The sequence below is a fragment of the Cebus imitator genome, unplaced genomic scaffold (assembly GCF_001604975.1).
Source record: "Cebus imitator isolate Cc_AM_T3 unplaced genomic scaffold, Cebus_imitator-1.0 Scaffold145, whole genome shotgun sequence".
Taxonomy (NCBI): Eukaryota; Metazoa; Chordata; class Mammalia; order Primates; family Cebidae; genus Cebus; species Cebus imitator.
Genome location: NW_016107460.1, coordinates 994,852 through 1,016,503, shown reverse-complemented (window position 1 = coordinate 1,016,503; position 21,652 = coordinate 994,852). Strand labels below are relative to the sequence as shown.

General features: G+C 47.1%; 1 protein-coding gene across 6 annotated transcripts; it reads left to right on the top strand.

Annotated features, from left to right (window-relative positions):
• The first annotated feature begins 3,321 nt into the window (after positions 1 to 3,321).
• SLC25A15 (solute carrier family 25 member 15) lies at positions 3,322 to 21,610 on the top strand. Of its 6 annotated transcripts, XM_037743451.1 has the most exons (8): positions 3,322 to 3,942; positions 6,182 to 6,306; positions 10,747 to 10,862; positions 10,927 to 11,204; positions 16,834 to 16,971; positions 19,120 to 19,289; positions 20,260 to 20,418; positions 21,032 to 21,610. In XM_037743451.1, the coding sequence occupies exons 2-8, from the start codon at positions 6,252 to 6,254 to the stop codon at positions 21,154 to 21,156; spliced, it is 1,041 nt and encodes a 346-aa protein (XP_037599379.1). In that variant the 5' UTR covers positions 3,322 to 3,942; positions 6,182 to 6,251; the 3' UTR covers positions 21,157 to 21,610. The 6 variants fall into 6 exon arrangements, with proteins under 6 accessions (XP_037599379.1, XP_037599380.1, XP_037599381.1 ...); XM_037743452.1 differs by lacking the exon at positions 10,747 to 10,862 and having other exon boundaries at positions 10,946 to 11,204; XM_037743453.1 differs by lacking the exon at positions 16,834 to 16,971.
• The last annotated feature ends 42 nt before the right edge of the window (positions 21,611 to 21,652 follow it).

The following is a 21,652-nucleotide window of genomic DNA, read 5'->3' as shown; positions in this document are numbered from 1 at the left end:
ATAAATTGGCTCAGTCGAGGCAGCAGGCAAGAAGAACCCATTGGGCAGTTACATCACTACGTTGCCCAGGTTGGACTGGAACTCCTGGGCTGAAGCAATCCTCCTGTCTCAGCCTCCCAAGCTGGGGGATTACAGGCATAAGCACCACACTCAGACAAGTCTGTCCTTAATCAGGATTCCTCTGGGTCTCATTCTCGTAAGCTGCAAAAGCCACTGGACCAGGTGATATTTTCAACCCCTTTAGGCTGCTGTAACTGTAGTTTCGGCTCCTGGATCTGCTTCCAATTAGTTACATTCCCTATCACTTTGAACAAGTCATCCCAACTCCCTGGCTTGTTTCTGTGACTTGATTATGGCCCAGAAGCCCGAGTTCTAAAGTGCTGATTCTGATGAGTGCCCATTTACCAGGCACTCTCATCCCATCATGGCATCTACTACAGCCTGGGAGTCTCTTCAGGTGTGCATTCTTATTAAGCACTAATGCCAATCAAATCACTTAAATTACATAGGTAATAATCCAACAGCACAGCTGGGCGAGATGGCTCACGCCTGTAATCCCGGCACTTTGGGAGGCCGAGGCGGGTGGATTACCTGAGGCCAGGAGTTCAAGACCAGCCTGGTCAATGTGGTGGAACCCTGTCTCTTCTAAAAAATACAAAATTAGCTGGCCATAGTGGTTCATGCCTGTCATTTCAGCTACTCAGGATGCTGAGGCAAGAGAATCGCTTGAACCCAGGAGGCGGAGGTTGCAGTCAGCCGAGGCCATGCCATTGCACTCCAGCCTGGGCGACAAGAGTGAAACTCTGTCTCAAAAAAAGAAAGAAAAAAGAAAGAAAGAAAAAGAATCCAACAGCACATCCAAACAAGGCTGAAAGTTGTAAAAGAAAATTACACTGTGTGGAAGGTTGTGTGTGTGTGTGTGTGTGTGTGTGTGTGTTTGTGTGTCTCTGTGTGTGTTTTAGAGATGTCTCTCTGTTACCTAGGCTGAAGTGCAGTGGTGCCATCATAGCTCACTGTGGCCTCCAATTCCTGGCCTCAAGCGATCCTCCCCCCTTGGCCTCCCAAGTAGCTGAGACAAGAGACTCGTGTCACCACACCCTGTTTTTTGTTGTTGTTGTTTATTTTGCTCTGTCACCCAGGTTGGAGTGTAGTGGGGCGATCTTGGCTCACTGCAACCTCCACCTCCTGGGTTCAAGCGATTCTCCTGCCTCAGCCTCCTGAGTAGCTGGAATTACAGGCACATGCCACCATGCTGGACTAATTTTTGTAATTTTAGTAGAGATTGGGTTTCACCATGTTGGCCAGGCTGGTCTTGAACTCTTGACCTCAGGTGATCTGCTCACCTCGGCCTCCCGCAGTGCTGGGATTGCAGGTGTGAGCCACCATGCCCGACCCACACCCTGTTTAAGGAAGGAAATACTGTTGAAAATGAAAATCTATACACAAAGGCTGAACCAAAGCAACGGGAATGTTATGTTGAGTGGCCGTCTAAAGTACATCAAAACCCTTCTGACCCTTTGTCTCAGAGCATTAAAGAAAATCACTCTGGGCAAACAACAGTTTCTTTGAATACTTTCACTTGTTTAACAAAACGCCAGAGAACCACAGATATAACCTATAGTTCCTTAGGGACTACAAGATCAGAGCTGACATTGTTACAGTTTTCATCACTGCACTTGCAGAAATGGCATCAGATGGATTTCCTTGGAAGAGGGGTATTGGGAAATGGCTTTTTTTTTTTTTTTTTTTTTTTTTTTGTTTTTTTTTTTTTTTGAGTTGGAGTTTTTCTTTTTTTCTCTCTCTTCTGTTCTCTCGCTGGTCTAGGCCATGTTAATGGAAAACTGGTGCTTAACACTTTTATTTATTTTTTTTATTTTTTTTTTTTTTGAGATGGAGTTTTGCTCTTTGGCTGTTGTTACCCAGGCTGGAGTGCAATGGCTCGGCCTCGGCTCACCGTAACCTCCGCCTCCTGGGTTCAGGCAATTCTACTGCATCAGCCTCCTGAGTAGCTGGGATTACAGGCACGCGCCACCATGCCCAGCTAATGTTTTGTATTTTTAGTAGAGACGGGGTTTCACCATGTTGACCAGGATGGTCTCGATCTCTTGACCTCGTAATCCACCCGCCTTGGCCTCCCAAAGTGCTGGGATTACAGGCGTGAGCCACCGTGCCCAGCCCTTTTTTTTTTTTTTTTTGAGTCTTGCTCTGTCGCCCAGGCTGGAGTGCAGTGGCGCAACATCAGCCTCCCGAGTTCAAGCGATTCTCCTGCCTTAGCCTTCCGAGTAGCTGGGATTACAGGTACGCCACCACGCCTGGCTAGTTTTTGTATTTTTAGTAGAGATGGGGTTTCGCCATGTTGGCCAGGCTGGTCTGGAACTCCTGACCTTAAGTGATCTGCCCGCCTCGGCCTCTCAAAGTACTGGGATTACAGGCGTGAGTCATCGCGCCCGGCGAATTCCTGTATTTTCATACTCAATTGGATTTTACATTAGGGCCTTGAATCCTGAGTATAATTTTGTACTCAAATATAATTTATAAATAAGGCCTTAGCCGCCCAACAAGGTCAAACTAACTAAAAAATAAGTCCTCTCAACCACTGACATTCGCAGCTCCAGCCCTCCGGGCTAAGTAGGGTCTGGCCTCACAGAGGGTCTCGGGGAGCCCGGAGACGGGACAGTTCCCGGAGCCGCAGGCCCTGCCCTCCAGCTTCGCTAGGGTCAGCGGCAGCGCCACGCCGACTGGCGGGCTGGGCTGGGCGCGCGGCGGCCCGGCGCCCACTTCCGCTTCCCGTGCGGGGGGCGGCGGCAGGGCCGGTGGGCGGCGGCGGCGGCGGCGGCGGCTCCGGGTCCCGGCCCGGGCGCGGCCCCGCGCAGCCCGCCCCCCGGCCGCAGGGGCGCTCCTGAGCTTGGCGGGGCGGCCGCCGGGGCTGCCTGCGCGGAGGGCGGGGCGGAGGGCCGGCCGCGGCCGACGTGGGTGTTAAGTGGCCGCCCGGGCCGGCGACCTGGAGCCGAGAGCTGGCGGCGGAACCTGAGCGGGACGCGGCTACGCCGGCGCGGCGGTGAGCGCAGCCCGGCCCGGCGCCTGCAGCTGCGGGGCGCTCGCGGGGCGGAGGGAGCGGGGCGCGGGGCGGGCCGCGGCGTCCGGGCGGCGTGACCTTCCCGGGCGGCTGGGGAAGCGGCCAGCGCCGCCGCGCACGTGCCGCTGGACCCCTCCCCGCCCCCGGGTGCCCCGCCGGGGTGGCCGGAGGATCTCGGGGTCGTGGGCCTTCTTCCCGCAGTGTCCCCACCTGGTGGGAACTTCTGTCCGCCTTTGCCCCCAAGTCGTGTCATTCGGCCGCCGGGGCGCCGGCGCTGGGCAGCACGGAGCGGCTTCTGAATGGAGACTCGCGGGCTGCCCGAGAGTGGGCGGCTGGGCAGGGGCGGAAAGCGTTCAGCGCCGGGCAGAGAAAGTTGGAAGTCGTCTTTTTAACCTGTCTTTGCGAGGCCCGGGAGGAGACGCGCCTAGCCGGGTCCTTGGCGGCAAAACCGGTTTGCATCCCGGCGCCTTACAGCCCGTGCTCTGGGGACTGGATGGCGAGCTGGCCGGCGCCTGCTACCGCCCAGCTTTAGCCAGAAGCTGGGATCTTCCCGCAGCAGTTCGTGTTCCCTGGTGGAAAATGCAGCCTCATCTACTGACTCTCAACTCCAAAAAAAAGTTAATTTCCCCAAGGATCGAGAAGAATGGGCGGTTGGCGCTGTTGTTCCTCAGTCGCACCCTGGTGTAATTTGAGAGAGGGGTCAAAGGCGCTGAAAAGATTCTTTTTTCTATTCCAAGTGCTACAGCAAGCTCATAAATCCATTTTAATTCATGCCCAACAGTCTTGCCTCCTCCAAGCCCTGTGTCTTCTCCGAGCCAGAGCTACACACAATGTGAATTAGTTGCCTACTCCTTCTGAGTAAATCTGTTAGTACCCATCATCGTTTTCTATCCTAATAATTCTACTAGTGGCTATTTGCAGAATTAATTAATTTATTTGTTTTTTGAGACAGAGCTTCGCTCTTGTTGCCCAGGCTGTAGTGCAATGGCGCCATGTCGGCTCCCCGCAGCCTCCACCTCCCGGGTTCAATTGATACTCCAGTCTCAGCATCTCGAGTAGCTGGGATTACAGGCATGCACTATCACGCCCGGCTAATCTTGAATTTTTGGTAGAAACAGGGTTTCTCAATGTTGGTCAGGCTGGTCTCGAACTCCCAACCTCAGGTGATATGCCCACCTCGGTCTCTCAAAGTGCTGGGATTACAGGCGTGAGCTACCATGTCCGGCCTATTTGTAGAATTTAATGTGTTTAAGTTTGGCTCACCTAACGGGGTTGAATTCACATGGACAGATGGAGTGCAATGTGATGTGACTTTCCTTCAAAGTGAAGAAGGAAGTGTCTGTGCCAAAAGAAATAAGTGCATTGAGGTTTATCTGGGAGGCCTCACTGGACTTGCCCGTCTGTCTTCTTAGTTGCCTCCTTTTTTTTCTTCCCCTAAAATGCACGGTTGGGTGTTTTATGTTGCTTTTGGCCAGGTTGAAATAGTCAGATTAAATGTTGGTTTGTAGGCACAGACCTGAAAGGGCAGGACTTTGAACTGAATCATCTGTCGCTGACTAGCTGTGTGGCCTTGGATAAGACTTTGTCTCAGTCCAGGCCCCTTGCCTTCTAGAAAGGGATTAGGACCCTGATAAACTTTTTTAGGAAGATACCAGATGGCCACCACCTTTTCAGCCTAGTAAATGGTCCTGTCTCTCCAAATCTATCAACAGCATATAAATCGGTGTCTTGCACTTCTAACTTAGTTGCTTTATTAAGTACTGTGCCTTTGTTGCCACTGGCTTTAAGTTTTTTGTAAATAAAGGAAGATTATTGAAGTCTGATCATTGGCAAAATGCTTCAAGAAGTTGAAAAAACTTCTCCGTGGACAATGTCTTCTGTTGATGGATGACATTGGTGTTAGGAAGGTACTTGGTACTTGGTGTTCATCTCTGATCCAGCACTACAGGTCACTCGGCTCCTCAGTGTGATGAGGAATAAATTATTCCTTATTATTCACAAATAAGTTAGTGACACCTTTTGAAAATTATACAGAATTAGTTGTTGAGTTGGTGTCAACATTTATTAAGCCCCTGCCTCAGCAGTAGTTGACTTTTGTCAAAAGGGAGAGAAAGAAATTCTAGTTTTCCCCACATCCAAGGCTCCGACCGAAACATACTGAATCAAGATTTCCAGAAGAAAGTCCTGGCAATTTGGATATTTAAGAAGTGCTCTAGGTTATCAAGCAATTTGGACTCAATGACCCAGGTATTATATCTCTAAGTGTGAGTTTGTGGACTGGCAGTTGCCACCTCACTTGGGAGCTCATCAAGACAGGCAGAATCTCTGGTCCTGTCCAAGGCTATTGAATCAGAAGCTGCGTTTTATTTAGCAAGGCCCCCAGGCAACTGCTGTGCACGTTTACAGTTGAAGGGCTAGTGGAGTGTGGTGATAGGAACATGTTTGGTGCTCTGTGCAGGGCCTTGCTCTAAGAACACCTGATGCTGTGCACAGTGGTGCATCCCACCGGTCCCATGTGGCTTTTTGTGATATCCTTTGTTTGATAATGTTTTTATTATTCACTTTGTACAGATGAGGACTCCTAGCTGTAGAGGCTGAAGGGGCCACGTTGCCAGGTAGAGCAGGCATTCACCAAGGCGTGTGTCATCATGGGTGCAGCTCCCATCCTTGGCTGCCTGGGCGCTCCTTTCCAGTCCTAATGTCTTGTGACATCCCCTAAGGCATCCAGCACAGGCTGCTGTCTGAACTTAGAACTGAGCCTGTTCAATTGATGGCTTAACGTAGGCCTCTTAAAATACAAGTCTGATGTGGTTTGGTACATCTGTGATTGGTTTACTTATTTGGTGTTCCTTTTTTCAGTCTTCAGAAAGGTTGGTTGAAGCGCTGCTGGTGGCTGTTGCATTGATACACAGGGAAGCTTTTTGATCTGTGAGCTTTCTAGAGGGCAATTGCTAAGTTGCACCGAAACCCTGAGCCTCTTTCTTTTGGAGCAATGTAGAGCCCAGTTCATGGCTCCCAGAAGTTTAGGTTCAGTAATTTGGCTGCAGGCCTAGAGAACAGGAAGCTGCAGACTTGGACTAATGGTGAACTCTTGTCTCCTCCCAGGGATATGTGGTGCCTGTCATAAGCTCCAGAGAGCTGCCTTCCACGGAAACCAGCAGAAGAGTGGGCAAATATGAAGTCCAATCCCGCTATCCAGGCTGCCATTGACCTCACAGCGGGGGCTGCAGGTACAGTCATGTGCCACATAACCATGTTTCTGTCAGTGATGGACAGCATATCTGATGGTGGTCCCATGAGATTATACCAGCATATTTTTACTATACCTTTTCCGTGTTTAGAGACTTTTAGATACACAAATACCACTGTGTTACGGTTGCTTACAGTATCCAGTACAGTAACATGCTGTGCAGGTATATAGCCTAGAAGCAGCAGGCCACACTGTTCAGCCTAGGTGTGGAGTAGGCTATGCCATCTAGGGTCAGTATGTATGCTCTATGATAGCACAGTGACAAAATTGTGCAACGACGCAGTTTTCAGAACATGTCCTGATCATTAAGCAACGCCTAACTATAATCCCAGAGAAAACCCAGTCTTCTCCATTCCTCAGGCACCTTCTAAATGAGATCAAATGAAAGTGGTATGAAAATATTACCTTTCTCCCTCCAGAAGCGATGTGCGTTACCTTTGGGATGAATGCATTTGATGGAAGTGTAATATTGTTCAGAGCGTGGCAGAAGGTGGAGGCAGAACGTGTCCATTATTGTTAATACCTTCTGAGTCAGGGTGAGGGGTGGAATGTACCCACTACAGCTGGAAAACAGCTCAGAGGTGAAGCCCCTTGTCCACTGTCACCTGGCTGGGATGTGCAGGTGGCGTGGTTCTTCACTTCAAGCCTGGCAGTCTTCAGAGCCCTTGTAGTGCAAAAATAACACCGTGGCGTCTCCTGGAAACACCACTTACTGTCACTGCTAGTGTTGGGAAAGAAAGGACACTCTTTAGAAACGTCTTTAAAAATGAGACTGATAATGGACTGTGTCTTAGAGCCATGAAAGGAGAGGAGAAGTTGTAGGATTTGCTGGGAATGTCAGCTAACCTGAGCCTAGGGCCTGAGCCCAAGGGCAGGCTGAGGCCCCCCCCGGCACAGGGAGGTGCTGCCTGGGACAAGGGGGTAGTGCTGGCACTGTGCAGGCTACTCCTTAGATCAGCTTAAGGCTGGGCGCAGTGGCTCACCCCTGTAATCCCTGTACTTTGGGAGGCCGAGGTGGGTGGATCATGAGGTCAAGAGTTCAAGACCAGCCTGGTCAAGATGAAGAAACCCCACTTCTACGAAAAATACAAAAATTAGTCGGGCGCGGTGGCAGGCATCTGTAATCCCAGCTACTTGGGAGGCGGAGGCAGGAGAATCATTTGAACCCGCTCGGCAGATTGCAGTGAGCGGAGATTACGCCACTGCACTGCGGCCTGGGCAGCAGAGTGAGACTGTCTCAAAAAAGAAAAAATAAGATCAGCTTGAACATGCAGGAAGAGCAAGGCCCTCAGGCTGAGGCGTGTGGTGGAATGGGAAGTGCATGGTGGTAATTTAGTTCTCCAAAGTCCAGAAGCAGGAAGAGTGGCTGGAATGCTGATTGCCCAGAGGGAAACCCTGGACTACCCTGGCCTCCTAGATCTCATAGTAGTTGCAGCTCCCTGGAGTAGGGAGGCAAGAGGAGGTGTTGCCTAGTGCTCTCCCTGTCCAACATACCTCCCCACTGACCACCAACAGATGAGTATGGTCACGAGTGTGGTCACCTCATCAGTCATTTGCTCAGTTGTGAAAAAGAAATTGTTCAGAGAAGTGCCAAGTGTTTTTCCATGAGCCAAAGGTCAGCCAAGGTATGCTAATGAGGAAGATTGGAGAGAACTCATCCTAGTCGCTGATAAGGAGCCCTGGGTAAGAGCACTTCTCCCAGGGCAGAGCCCGCAAGGAGCGTCCGGACCCCAGACACTCAGGGAACTGAAGGCTGGCAGGGGTCCGCCCAGTAGTCTCTAGTCCACTGCATGCCTTTAGGCTACAGCCTCCCAGGCCCCTCCGCCCTCCCCCACGCCACACTGGGGAGGACGCTGACCCTGAGAATGGTGCAACCATCTGCCTGCCCCTGGCTGCTTCTCGCCAGCACATGAATGCTCTTTGAGCTCAGTTCTATGTCTGCAGTAGGAGGGTGTTTAGCCACATGAGAGAGTCTCCCTTTTTGACATTTTATGTCTTTTTAGGCAGTCTGTCAAAGATCTAGAACCTATTGTGATAGAATTAAAAAGTTTATCTTTGGCTGGGCAACGGTGGCTCATGCTTGTAATCCCAGCACTGGGAGGCCGAGGCGGGTGGATCACTTGAGCTCAGGAGTTCAAAACCAGCCTGGCCAACATGGTGAAACCCCGTCTCTACTAAAAATACAAAAATTAGCCAGGTGTGGTGGCACATGCCTATAACCCCAGCTACTCTGGAGGCTGAGGCAGGAGAATTGCATGAACCCAGAAGGCAGAGGTTGAAGTGAGCCAGGATTGCACCATTGCACTCTGGCCTGGGTGACACATCAAGAATCCACTAGGAAAAAAAAAAGTTTATATTTTCCCATTTATGTGCATACAGGTATTTGGGTACCACATTTAGAATTTACACTTAGTTTGAAAGATAGAAATTGCCACAGGATGGTTGTGGGCCTGGTATTTGCTGGTGGGCAAGTTTTGAACATGTATTGGGCCCTTATATGTACTGACACTTACTGTCCCCATCACTGTTGGACTGGTATTTCTCCCTGTGCTGGCGACACAGGGATGCCCCTCACCGAGGTAGAGCTGCTGTGGGTAGTCTAACCTCTGAGGACAACAAAGCCCTTTCCTTGTGGGGTAGGATGGGGAGGGGAGCGAGACACGATCTATAGGTTGGCGCTGGGCAGAGGAGGTCCCTATCAGTGACAGACACCAAAACCTCTGTTCCACTGTGAGCCTCACGGAATGCAAATGAAAGTAGATTCCCACTTTTGAGGATCTTGGAGTCTTTGAATGCTGGAGCTAGAGAGGGGCTTTAAAAGACCTTGATGGCTTGAATGCTCATTGGATATGTAGAAAAAGGCCCAGAGAGGGGCAGTTGATTTGTTCAAGGTTCCACAGCAAGATGGTGTGAAGACAGGGCAGGACTGTGGTCCCTGGGTCCCTTGTCTGGTGTTGTTACTCTTAATGTCCCTTTCCCTAATTCCACTTTCTAGAGTTTAGATGGAATAACTATGTATAATGTCAAAGTCAGGAAGTAGATCTCTTAAATATTTTCTGTAAGCCTTCTTTTGCATTTTGATGAAGCGTTAAAAGCTCCTCTTGGGTTCAGGGGGAGATGGTAAGTGCTAACCACTGGCACTTCCCATGACGCTGACCCTGTTGCAGGGTCTGAGGATATTGTAGGGTGGTTACAGTTCGTTCCTTTTCTTCCGTTTAGAATTTTTATTGAAATGATTTCATGTGGCTGGCCATGGTGGCTGACGCCTGTAATCCCAGCATTTTGGGAGGCCGAGGCAGGAGGATCATTTGAGGCTAGGGGTTCAAGACCAGCCTGGCCAACATGGTGAAACCCCATCTCTATGAAAAGCACAAAAATTAGCCAGGCATGGTGGTGGATGCCTATAATTCCAGCTACTTGGGAAGCTAAGGCACAGGAATTACTTGAACCTGGGAAGCTGAGGTTGCAGTGAGCTGAGATTGTACTGCTGCACTCCAGCCTGGGCAACAGAGTGAGACTTCATCTCAAAAAAAAAAAAAAAAAAGAAAAGAAATGATTCTGTGCAATGTAGACTTTGCTGTATTTAATATTCTCTCTCTCTCTCTTTTTTTTCTTTTTGAGACGTAGTTTCACTCTTGTTGTCTAGGCTGGAGTGCAATGGCATGATCTCGGCTCACTGCAACCACCGGCTCCTGAGTTCAAGCGATTTTCCTGCCTCAGCCTCCCGAGTAGCTGGGATTACAGGCATGTACCACCACGCCCGGCTAATTTTGTATTTTTGGTACAGACAGGGTTTCTCCATGTTGGTCAGGCGGTCTTGAACTCCTGACCTCAGGTGATCCGCCTGCCTCAGCCTCCCAGAGTGCTGGGATTGCAGGCATGAGCCAGCTGCTCCTGGCCTTAATATCCTTATAAAAGTATATAAATAAAGGATTTAAACTAAGAATAAATAAATTTCAGTCCATTCTCTATCTAAATACATGTTATTAATTGGTAGAGTTCAAATGAGATTTTTCTGTAGAGTGAAATATTTCGCTCTTTGGGGATTAATTAGCCAGACTCCTTGTTTCCTTTCCATGGTGCTGGGTCTGATCAGTCCCACTGGGCATTAGGCAAAGTGAGTGATGAAGGCTTCCCAGGTTTCCCCTCTTTCTGTGGCTTCCGTCTCTTGCACACACAGTAACTGTTGGTTATTAACCACTTATGTAGCTGGCGCTGTGCTAAGCCTGTCTTCTCCATTTTTATTTAATCCTCGCGCTAACCCTGTGAGGTGGCATGGATGAGGAACTGAGGCTCAGAAGTTACACGGCTTGTCAGGATCTCGCAGCAAAGCCATAGTTCCTCTGACGCTCTTGCCCAGGCTCCTGCATGCTCACTGCACTGTTGCACCCTGGGCCTGCCTCTCTCCCCTGCCTGGCAGGAGCTCTTTCAGGGTGGGATTTAGGTGCCAGGCACATTAAGGACCTGCTATACGTTGTTTACTGGACATGCTGGAAGGTTTTGGAGGAAAAGAGGTTGAAAAGAACTGAAGCAGAGGTAAGTTTTAGGGCCTGTGCGTTCTTTCCATGGATAATGAAACCAGAGCCTCATACTAGAGCAGTCTTCTGTCCTGATTCCAGGGGGCACAGCATGTGTACTGACTGGGCAGCCCTTCGACACAATGAAAGTAAAGATGCAGACGTTCCCTGAGCTGTACCGAGGCCTTACCGACTGCTGCCTGAAGACTTACTCCCAGGTGGGCTTCCGCGGCTTCTACAAGGGGACCAGCCCAGCACTCATCGCCAACATTGCCGAGAACTCCGTCCTCTTCATGTGCTACGGCTTCTGCCAGCAGGTGGTACGGAAAGTGGCTGGATTGGATAAGCAGGCAAAGCTGAGGTGAGTCAAGGACACACACTTTTTTTGTTTGTTTTTTAAAAAACACAAAACTGGCTAGGCATGGTGGCTCATGCTTGTAATCCCAGCACCTTGGGAGGCAAAGGCAAGAGAATGGCTTGAGGCTGGGAGTTCAAAACCAGTGTGGGCAACATAGCAAGATCCCTGTCTCTACAAAAATCAGAAATTAAAATCTGGCCAGGCACAGTGGCTCACGCCTGTAGTCTTAGCACTTGGGAGGCCGAGGTGGTTGGATTGCCTGAGCTCAGGAGTTCGAGACCAGCCTGGGGAACACGGTGAAACCCTGTCTCTACTAAAAATACAGAAAATTAGCCAGGCATGGCGGCATGTGCCTGTAATCCCAGCTACTTAGGAGACTGAGACAGGACAATCGCTTGAACCGGGGAGGCAGAGGTTGCAGTGAGCCGAGATCCTGCCATTGCACTCCAGCCTGGGCAACAGAGCAAGACTCCGTCTCAAAAAAAATAAATAATAACAAAAAAAAATTTTTTTAATCTGTTGTGACAGTTTTACTGATGCCTTATGTGGAGGAACATTTCCCTTTTTTTTAGTTTTTTTTTTTTCCTTTTTTTGTTGTTTTTAATTTTTTTTTTTTAATATTCTCAGTCTTATTTCCTTTTTAAAAACATAACTGCTTTCCTTTTATTTATGAAGTTATACATTGCCATTATATAAAATTTGGAAACCACACGTGCAGTCCATGAAGGAGACCTGCTTATAATGCAGCACCGAGAACGAACTGCGCTTCTGTTTCCGTTTTCTTCAGGAGAATGCTGTTCAAATGCCGCTGGCAGTGCTACCTTTCATCAGCAGACATGCTGCACTAAAACCATAGACGCCGCTTGTGATCCAAGTTTTAGCCTTTCTTTCATAAGCAAAATGCAGAGAGCATTGGAAGAGTTTGAGCCAGATAGATTTGAGGAGTTTTAGGAGGGGTCAGAAATGTCTGAGAAGACGCCAGGGAATCCACCTTTCTCTGTACAGATCCCCCCAAAACATGAGACTTTGGCTCGTGCTTGGTCTTGCCTTGGGTGTTTCTTATATAGAGACTAAAGAGAATTTGGAAATCACTGGGATGCTTAGCTCTCCCTCCTTTGAACATTGATTTATTTTAAATCACATAAAATTATGATATAAGCTTCAGGGTTGCAAAGGGCAGTCTCATTTATTTCAGTAGGAGTTCGAAACCCGATTGCAGCTGCAGGACCCACACAACTGAATTTGGTTCCTTGCGTTCAGCAGTGTTCTCTGGAGGTGCCTGGAGGTCTGAGGGTGTGGCGTTTTATAGGCAGGAATTCCACCATGATGGGTAGAGCTTGGTTTTTTTAAAGGCTTGGGACTGGATACGATTGCCCATGAAGACAGTATAGATAGCGAGGAGGGCTGAGTGTGGATGGGATGACCCTCCAGCACAGAAGGGGTAGGCAGGAAGGCAGTAAAGAAACGAGCAGGGCACAAACCAGGAGAGTGTGGCATGTCATGATGGAGACTGAACAGAAGCAAAACCACAGGCGACTGTAGTTTTGTTCCTTGTTGAAGGAGAGATACTCTATTAGAGAAGGCCTGGACTTGAGTTCACCTTTCTTGCAAAGGACAAAATGGGGAGAGAAGACAGGGATGCGGTGAGCAGCCATGTGAGATTCTGGAGAAGACCTCTGTCCTCTGAGCAAAGCAGCCTCTCCCCCCACAGGATAGACAGTGACTTCGGTCTTGCATGAGTGAAACCATTGGGGATCTGGCCCTGCCTCCCCCTCCACTTTCTTGTTTCCTTATCCTGTGAACAAAGTGAAGGACAGGTAAGAGCATATTGTTTTTCTGCTGAGAACAATCTAATACCTTATAGCTGCATTTCCCCACACTGCTTTCAGAACACTGAATTGCTGGGGTCCTTAAGAAAGGGTTGGGAAATACGTCACAGTGTCTCTCTCATGAAGAATCACTCTGGATACATTTATTTTATGTAATGTATGTGTTATTTAGTTCATTAACGATGCCTAAGACTGGGCACAGTGGCTCACGCCTGTAGTGTCAGCACTTCGAGAGACTGAGGTGGGCAGATTACTTGAGCCCAGGAGTTTGAGACCAACCTGGGCAACATGGCAAAAGCCCGTCTCTACAAAAACTACAAAACTTACCTGAGCATGGTAGCACACGTCTGTGGTCCCAGCTACTGGAGAGGCTAAGGTGGGAGGATTGCTTGAGCTCAGAAGGCAGAGGTTGCAATGAGATGACGCCACTGCACTCTAGCTTGGGCAACAGAGGAAGACCCTGTCTCTCAAAAAAAAGATACTTGGATGTTTTGCAGTAAAGAAAGCATCCCGATTAACCTTATCTAATCCAGCACTCATGTTTTTTGAGCTTGGGGCCTTTTTTTTTTTTCATCCTGAGGAACAGTGTTTGCCTCTTACCTGTTGGGGAAATGCTCCCTTAGAGTCTACAAAGTTCTGACCTGTATATCGTGTCTCCATAGCCCTCACCGTGGTCCTGTGAGAGCAGCAAGGCAGATGTTACCTCTCTCTTACGGATGGAGGAACTGAGGTGCTGATATTGACATGCCCATGGTCACCCAGCCAAGGACTTGAACTCGCGTCCTCTGAGCCCCTGCCCAGTCGCCTTTCCGTCAGACCACAGTTGGGGGTCTGGAATATTTTGTAAGGGTCAGTTTTAGAGAGAAGATTAATCGGGAGCAGTGAAAGGAAAGAGCTGCTTGTGAGAGCCTGTGGTGAATTTCTGCAATCACATTGTAAATATTTGTCTGTTCCTGGTTTCAGCATGTCCCAGAGTGTTGTTCTACTTTGATGTTTGGCTGGACAGGGTCTTACACAGCAGGATTGCTCAGGTACATGTTTGTTGAATAGATGACGAACGGATACTTCTTAGAAAAAAAATCCCATCCTATACCTATAACCATTGCAATTCCAGTTCTACACATTTATACTACATACAGAACCAGGGGCCCATGCACCTCATTCTGTGCACCAGTCGTTGAAAGTATTCATTAGAAAGCCAAAGTCCACTGCATATCTGATTTGGCCGTGTCCTTGCACTATAATAATGTGCTTGGTGTTTGTTCGGATGTCTGAGCATTATTATATTTTAAACTCAACAGACTTCTACATTTATTGACTGCCACCTTTGTCCTGGCAAACCTGGCAGACCCTGATTAATGCCCTTAATTGACTATTGCCTGTCAGCAGGTTAACAGAGTGTCCCTGAGGGAGGCCAACTGTGGATCTGAGGCTAGCTGAAAGACAGCAGAAACCATTTTAAGCTTTGGTTCTAACAGGCTGCTAAGGAGTGAAGTGGGGGGAAGGAATGGTCTGGACGGCATTGGATGGTTTCTACACCCCATAAAAGTGTATGCAAGTACATTTGTGTACCTGGTTCTCCTTTGTTAATGGTTTTAGTCTTAATTCTCTAACATCAATAGGAAGTCCATACTGCAAGCCATGCCTTCCTCCTGAAAGAAACCCCTACTCCAAGCCAAGCCTTCTGAAAGACTTGGGTGTATCTGAGGCCAGCTCAGCCTCTGGGAAACTCCCCTTGCAGCTGGCCATGGCACAGAAGCTGGACCACCAGGGACTAGCAGAGCAGGGCCAAAACTGGGGACTACCTTGATTTTATACTAATCTGTAACACTGGTAAAACTTCAGTACTCCTGAATATGGTAGCTCTGTCTGTACTTTGCTCACAGTTTAGAGAAAAATTGTTAGGGGATTATATGTCTACCTAGGTAGTTAGCCGAGGAGATTCCCACCCACCCTTGGAGGTTTTTGGAAATCTGTGAGGGTGATCGTGGCTGTTGAGTGAGAGCATGATGCTGGCGTTGAATGGGTGTCAGGGAAGCAGTTCAGTCCTTCCTGCCCAATGAAGGATTGTCCCAGCCCAAATACCAGTCATGATCCTGTGACACAAAACTCTTCTGTGGCTGGAAGTGATCTGTCTTGACCCCCATGAACCATGAACTCCCAGAGAAGTCTTTCTTCTGAAAAACTTCTCAGACTTTTCCCCATATTCTTTTTTGTTTTTTTTCTGAAACAGTCTCACTGTCACCCAGGAGTGTAGTAGCACAATCTCAGCTCACTGCAACCTCCACCTCCCCAGTTCAGGTACTTCTTGTGCCTCAGCCACCTGAGTAGCTGGGATTACAGGCATTCACCACCAAAAATACGCCAATTTTGTATTTTTAGTAGAGATGAGGTTTTGCCATGTTGGCCAGGCCTCAAGCGTTCTGCTCGCCTCGGCCTCCCAAAATGCTGGGATTACAGATATGAGCCATCGTGCCTGGCCTCCCCATATTCTTGAACTCTTACTGGATTCCAGTTTCACAGCCCTGCTGGTGACCTTTGGTTGCTGGTACCAAATCCATATGTGAGGTGGATGCTTCTATTTTTGTATTTGTGTGCATTTATCCCTCTGCCTAGTGCAGATTTCCAGTTTAGCCATTTTACCTAATACCATCGAGCTTGCAGACTTGTACTGGCTTCACCCACTCCTGTGGCACCATTTTACCCTCTTCTGTGCTGCTGAGGTGGTTGGTCATCAGCTGAACTGGAAAATCTTTTTGCGATGCAGCAACTTTTGATTAAAAGCTTACTCTGGGTTTTCATCTGTGGTAGTTAACATCGCACCGGTTGCTCCAGGTTGGACTCTGGGCATGTAGGGATGGCCTTAGAACCTAGTTTTATTTAAAACTTAGAGCAAATGCACTGAAGTATTAATAGGGCATGTTTTTCAGTGGGGGGCTATGGGTAATACTTTCCTCCTTTCCTTTAGGTTTTTTTGTGGAGTTTTATTTTGTCATGTCACGATGTATCTTGGCTTTGGCTGCTGTAGCAGAGTACTACAGACTGAGTGGCTTAAACAAACACTTCTCACAGTTCTAGGGGCTGAAAAGTCTAAGATCAGGGTTCCAGCAGATCTGCTATCTGGTGAGGGCTTGTTCTTCTTAATTTGAACGTAGCCGTCTTCTCACTGTGTCCTCACATGGCAGAGAGTGAGCCAGCTCTCTGGCTTCTTCTTCTAAGGGCACTAATCCCATCACAATGGCCCTACCCACATGACCTCATCTATACCTCATTACTTCCAAAGGCCCCATCTCCTAACATCATCACCTTGCGGGGACAAAAGTCAGTCCATAGCGCCGTGTGTAATAAAAAGAATATGGATGTTGCCGTCAGGAAGACCTGACTTCACATCCTAGCACTTCTACTTAGTAGCTGTGTGACTGGCCACATTGTGTGTCATCTCTGAGCGTCACTTCCCATAGGGAATTGGGGTACTGCTGTCTGCCTCACAGGGTTGTGGGATCCACAGATGAAACAGCACATGCAAGTTTCCTTCCTTTCATCATTTTTTTAGACACAGAGGTCTCTCTGTGTTGCCCAAGCTGGAATGCAGTGGCTATTCGCAGATGCAATCACAGCACTGCAGTCTAGAACACCTGGGCTCAAGTGATCCTCCCACCTCAGCCTCCTGAGTAGCTGAAATCACAGGTTCATGCCCTGATGCCTGGCTCCTTACCCTGCATTATCATAAAAGTGCCATCCATGTGGTAAGTGCTAAAGGAATGAAGAAACTGAGGGGTAGCTGTCTGCTTGTGTGCTTTCAGTGATCTGCAGAACGCAGCTGCTGGTTCCTTTGCCTCTGCCTTTGCTGCACTGGTGCTCTGCCCCACAGAGCTCGTGAAGTGCCGGCTGCAGACCATGTATGAGATGGAGACATCAGGAAAGATAGCCAAAAGCCAGAAGTAAGTGCCACTCGGGCAAAAACGTCAGGTCTCTATTGCCCTAGTGTATTGGATGTTTTTTCATTTTATACTGTTGTAGATGTGGAAGCCGATTTATCTACTCCAAAATACTGTTTCTAGAATGCTTTCCCATATCAGTCAGAGATTTTCTGAAAGGATTGTCTGTGATTGGACCTACCACCCATCTCCTAGAAAGTCTTAGACAGATATTTAACACCCCAGAACTGGAGAAGCCAGGAGCTTAATACCCTTTTGGCCTCTTGGAAACATAAGGCATGATCTTCAACCATTTTTGGAGGTAGATGGTGGGTGGCTTTTGAACTTGGCCTGAGACCTGAGCTTTCATAAGTGCCAATTTGGATTCTGAGATGAGTATTTGATGCTCACTCCCAGGTTTTACATGGGTATTCAGGCTGATTGCCCCAGATCCTAGAGGTAACTTTCCCTGCCCCGCTTACCCTTAGTCCTTCAAGTACACCTACAAAGTTCTGAGAACATTAATCAGTACCTTTGTAAGCAGAGCTATTCTTAAATCATTAAATCACTCTCTAGCTCAGTCTTGAAAACATTCTCATCCTCTGAGAGTGCTGTGTCATACACAATTTGATTTACTTGAATTGGAAAGTATTATCTTTATTAATTGCAAAACTTGCATATTTATCTTGACATCTGGCTGAGTTCTGAGCAAGGATATTGCTGTGGTTAACTCAAAGCCTATAAATCTGCTGGAAAAGATCAGTAGATAAATTGACCATTTTCAGGGATCAGTCCCCACTCAGTGAGAATGGGGTTGGAAGAGTGCCCTGTTTTCTGCACCCTTGAGATTCATTACAACCAACTTGAATCTAACATTCATTGCCTACAAGTCCAAGAGTGTAAGTCTTTAAAACTTCTTGTTGAAATATACACGTAGTATCATGAATGCACATGTAAGTCACAAGTATGCAGTTCTATAAATAGTGACACAATTTATGTGCCTTTGTAACCTGTGTCTGGATTAACAAATAGAAATTAACAGCACCCAGAAAGCTGCCCTTGTGTCCCTTGGAAGTAATTCAAGGTAATTAAAAGATAGTAATAGTTATATCCAAGGGACTCAGGCAGATGGATGCCTTGAATTATCAGTTGATTTTGTATTTGAGGTCTAGCAGTGTTCTCACAAGACATGGTATGGTAGCTTGGGGATGAGACTTGGATTGGAAGGGAGGTTAATTGTGTTGAGCTGGATTACTTTGTTACATTCCATGTAGCCATGCTACAGAAAGGGCTGGCTAATGGAGAATACCTGACAGTGCTTTCTGAAGCTCTCAGAAGGAAAGTAGTTACTAAACGTCTGTAGCCTTTATTACCTTGGGACTTGATCCTTTGTCTATCTGAGCCAAGTCCCCTGCTCTCTGAGAACAAAGTGGGGAGAGGGGGATTCATTAAGTTGCATGGACTGTGTGATTTCTTGGCCTGTTCTTAGCAGGGATAAAGCTGCCCCGGCAGCCCCCCAAAGTGTCCTGTGTTCCGGCTACTGCAGGAGCAGAGCTGTGATCTGCTTAGAATTCTCCTGCATCCCTGCTGCTCTGAGAACTAAATTCTTGATGCTTCTGCGTGACAGGTGCTATAACTTGTTCTCAGAATTTGTCTTACCTTCAAATAACATTGACTCCTTTATTCATTTCTTTGCACTAAAACGAAACAAACCCTATAAACACCTGAAGAGATTTCCCAAAAACACATCAGAAAGATTGAGGAAATAGGAATCACGGTGATAAGGGACCGGGCAATACAATACCATTTTATGCTTGCTGAGTTTAGACAACTCCTTATTATAAATAAATTGTAGTTTTCATATATCCACTACTGAAAAAATGTGTATTAGCTTTTATATCTTTGATAATCTGACTTGTAGAAACGTTGCCTCTATTTTAATAAAATTTCTTTACCAATAATTTAGGTGACAAAACTTGTTATAATTATGCCTCTCCGAGACATTTCGTTCCCACAGAAGATGGCTTTTAGTCTCAATTCCTGGCTCTTCATTTATAAAATCAGCTGCTTCCTTACTAGTGGTTGATCAGATCTGTGAATTGGTTGTAAATGCCCTTGTCCATTCTTCCTTCCCACCTGCTATAACTGAGTCTGCCTCTCTGTGTCTCCTAGTACCGTGTGGTCTGTCATCAAGAGTATCCTTAGGAAGGATGGCCCCTTGGGCTTCTACCATGGACTCTCAAGCACTTTACTTCGAGAAGTACCGGGCTATTTCTTCTTCTTCGGTGGCTATGAACTGAGCCGGTCATTTTTTGCATCAGGGAGATCAAAAGATGAACTAGGTAAATGTGTCTGCGCGACTGCGGTGGGTTATGATGGTGTCTGCTCCCTGAAGGTGTGGTTTCTGTGGACTCTGCTCGTTGCGCTCTCCTCCCCACATTGGTGGCTCCATCTGGCACAGGGAAGCTTCTGGATGCCAGAAGGTAACGTGTTGGCAGGCAGTGAATAGCACCCACCCTCCAGGCTTGATAATTTCCTTAGGACAGGGGTTGTAGCAGTACATCCCAAATTTCCTTACTGGAATAAAGTTTGTTAATTTTTCTGGATCTATTTTACGGGAGAAGAAGTCCAAAAATTACTTTCCCAATTGGGGAATCACCTATAAATAATCCTGAAATAAGCTTAAAACTCGACCATCTTAATAGTGTTTTGAGAGCAGTGAAAACCATAGTTCTTTGTAGCTTATCATGTTTAGCTGGTTGGTACAACTACATGCAATGTTGGGCTCACATAAGTGAGTGAGTTTTTATCATCATCTCCCTCAGTATGTTGAGTCTGTTCTGGGGTTAGTCAAGCTCCCAGACTTAACTGCTATGTTAATAAAAACAATTTTGGCTTTTAATGGTAAAGGAAGAATCAGGGCTATTAAAATACTTAAGAGTGAGAAAGTTGAAAAAGCCGTAGATTGTGTTTGGCCTGTCTTCTCCCTACTGGAAGGGGTTGCCACCCAGCTGGAGGCCTGCTGGTTTCCGTGGGCCAGCCCTTGACACCTCAGTGACCAAACTAAATATAATCCTCACTAGAGTTTCTTGTACTTGGCAAGACCCAGGGGTAGACCTGGGCTACCAAACAAAACCTTGAATTCTTAGAGCTTGGTAACAAGAGCTTTGACAGCTTCCTCAAAGAACTGTATTCTGCAGCATTAGCATTTCTGTTTACACCCACCTGCAGCGATTACTACATTGACCTCTGGAAGTGTCACATCAGCTGTTCTTGAGACAAAATACCATTTGCTATTTTTTTTTTCTCTAGGCCCTGTGCCTTTGATGTTAAGTGGTGGAGTTGGTGGGATTTGCCTCTGGCTTGCGGTATACCCAGTGGATTGTATCAAATCCAGAATTCAAGTTCTTTCCATGTCTGGAAAACAGGCAGGATTTATCGGAACCTTTATAAATGTTGTGAAGAACGAAGGTGAGTAAACACCTGTTTTTCCAGCATCTAGTGTACATCTTAACATCTCAGATATGAACTTGTTTTGATTGTAAAAAGAAAGAGGACAGTAACACAGAAACTTTGTGTCTCAAATAGAGCACAGATACCTTGTCTATTACTCATTGTAGTAGACTCCCTTCTATTTGTATAACATGTAAAGTTTTACAAAGGACTTATACTTCCCTTATCTAATTCAATCTTCATAATCACCCTGGGCAGTACTAATACTATAAACAGGTCTCCAGCTTCAAGGTTGGTGCTCTTGTCACTGCCCAGATGAAACTGCAGAGCTGCTGCCACCTCCGTCTGGCCATCTCAGCCTCAACTCTGCTCCATCCATGTACCAAGAGTTAATCAAGCATGGAATTGGTGTATGTTACCTGAGCATCAGTCAGTTTTCCCAGGAGACCTGATGCTTGTCCTTGTTTTTGTTAGTCTATTTAGGGAAAGCTGGAAATGTGTCCTTTCATGACTTGGCTTTTAGCGCTTTGCCTGGATTTGCATGTGTAAATATACCTGTGCTATGCGGCTGCATGGGGATCCCCAAAGGAGGGATCCTTGCAGTCTTTTTGATTGCCCTTTTATCTTCTAGGAATAATGGCCTTATATTCCGGACTAAAGCCTACTATGATTCGAGCATTCCCTGCTAATGGAGCACTCTTTTTGGCCTATGAATATAGCAGGAAGTTGATGATGAGCCAGTTGGAAGCATACTGAAGTGTCCTGGTGGGGCTGAGCCAAGCACAGGTGTCCGAGGACTACAGTTCATCTCAGGGTTTCCTGGAGTACAAGATGAGCATGAAGTTATTCTGATTTCTTGAGAATTTTGCTTTTTGTCTTCCCTTCTACCCTACATCTTAAACTTTACGGAAGAACCTCTATTTTGCATCATACCGTTTCTGCCAAAAATTGTACTGAAATAGAAAAGTCACTGCTCTTGCCCTTGGTAAAATATAGAGTGGTCAGTAACCTTATACACCTAATTCAAAAGGCCGAATATAGTTCTGTCAGGGCTTTTATGTAAACCTCTACTTATATATGCAATTTGGACAGTTATGTGTTGAGGGAAATACAGTTTGGTTCCATGTTTATTATTTCAAATATTATCAGAAAAACCCAGAGGTGATATTTCTCATGAAGATGCTTATAAATGGTTGTTTAACCCATTCTAGATGTAGGGTCTACTTAATGTGTGTACTATTCTAAATGGTTG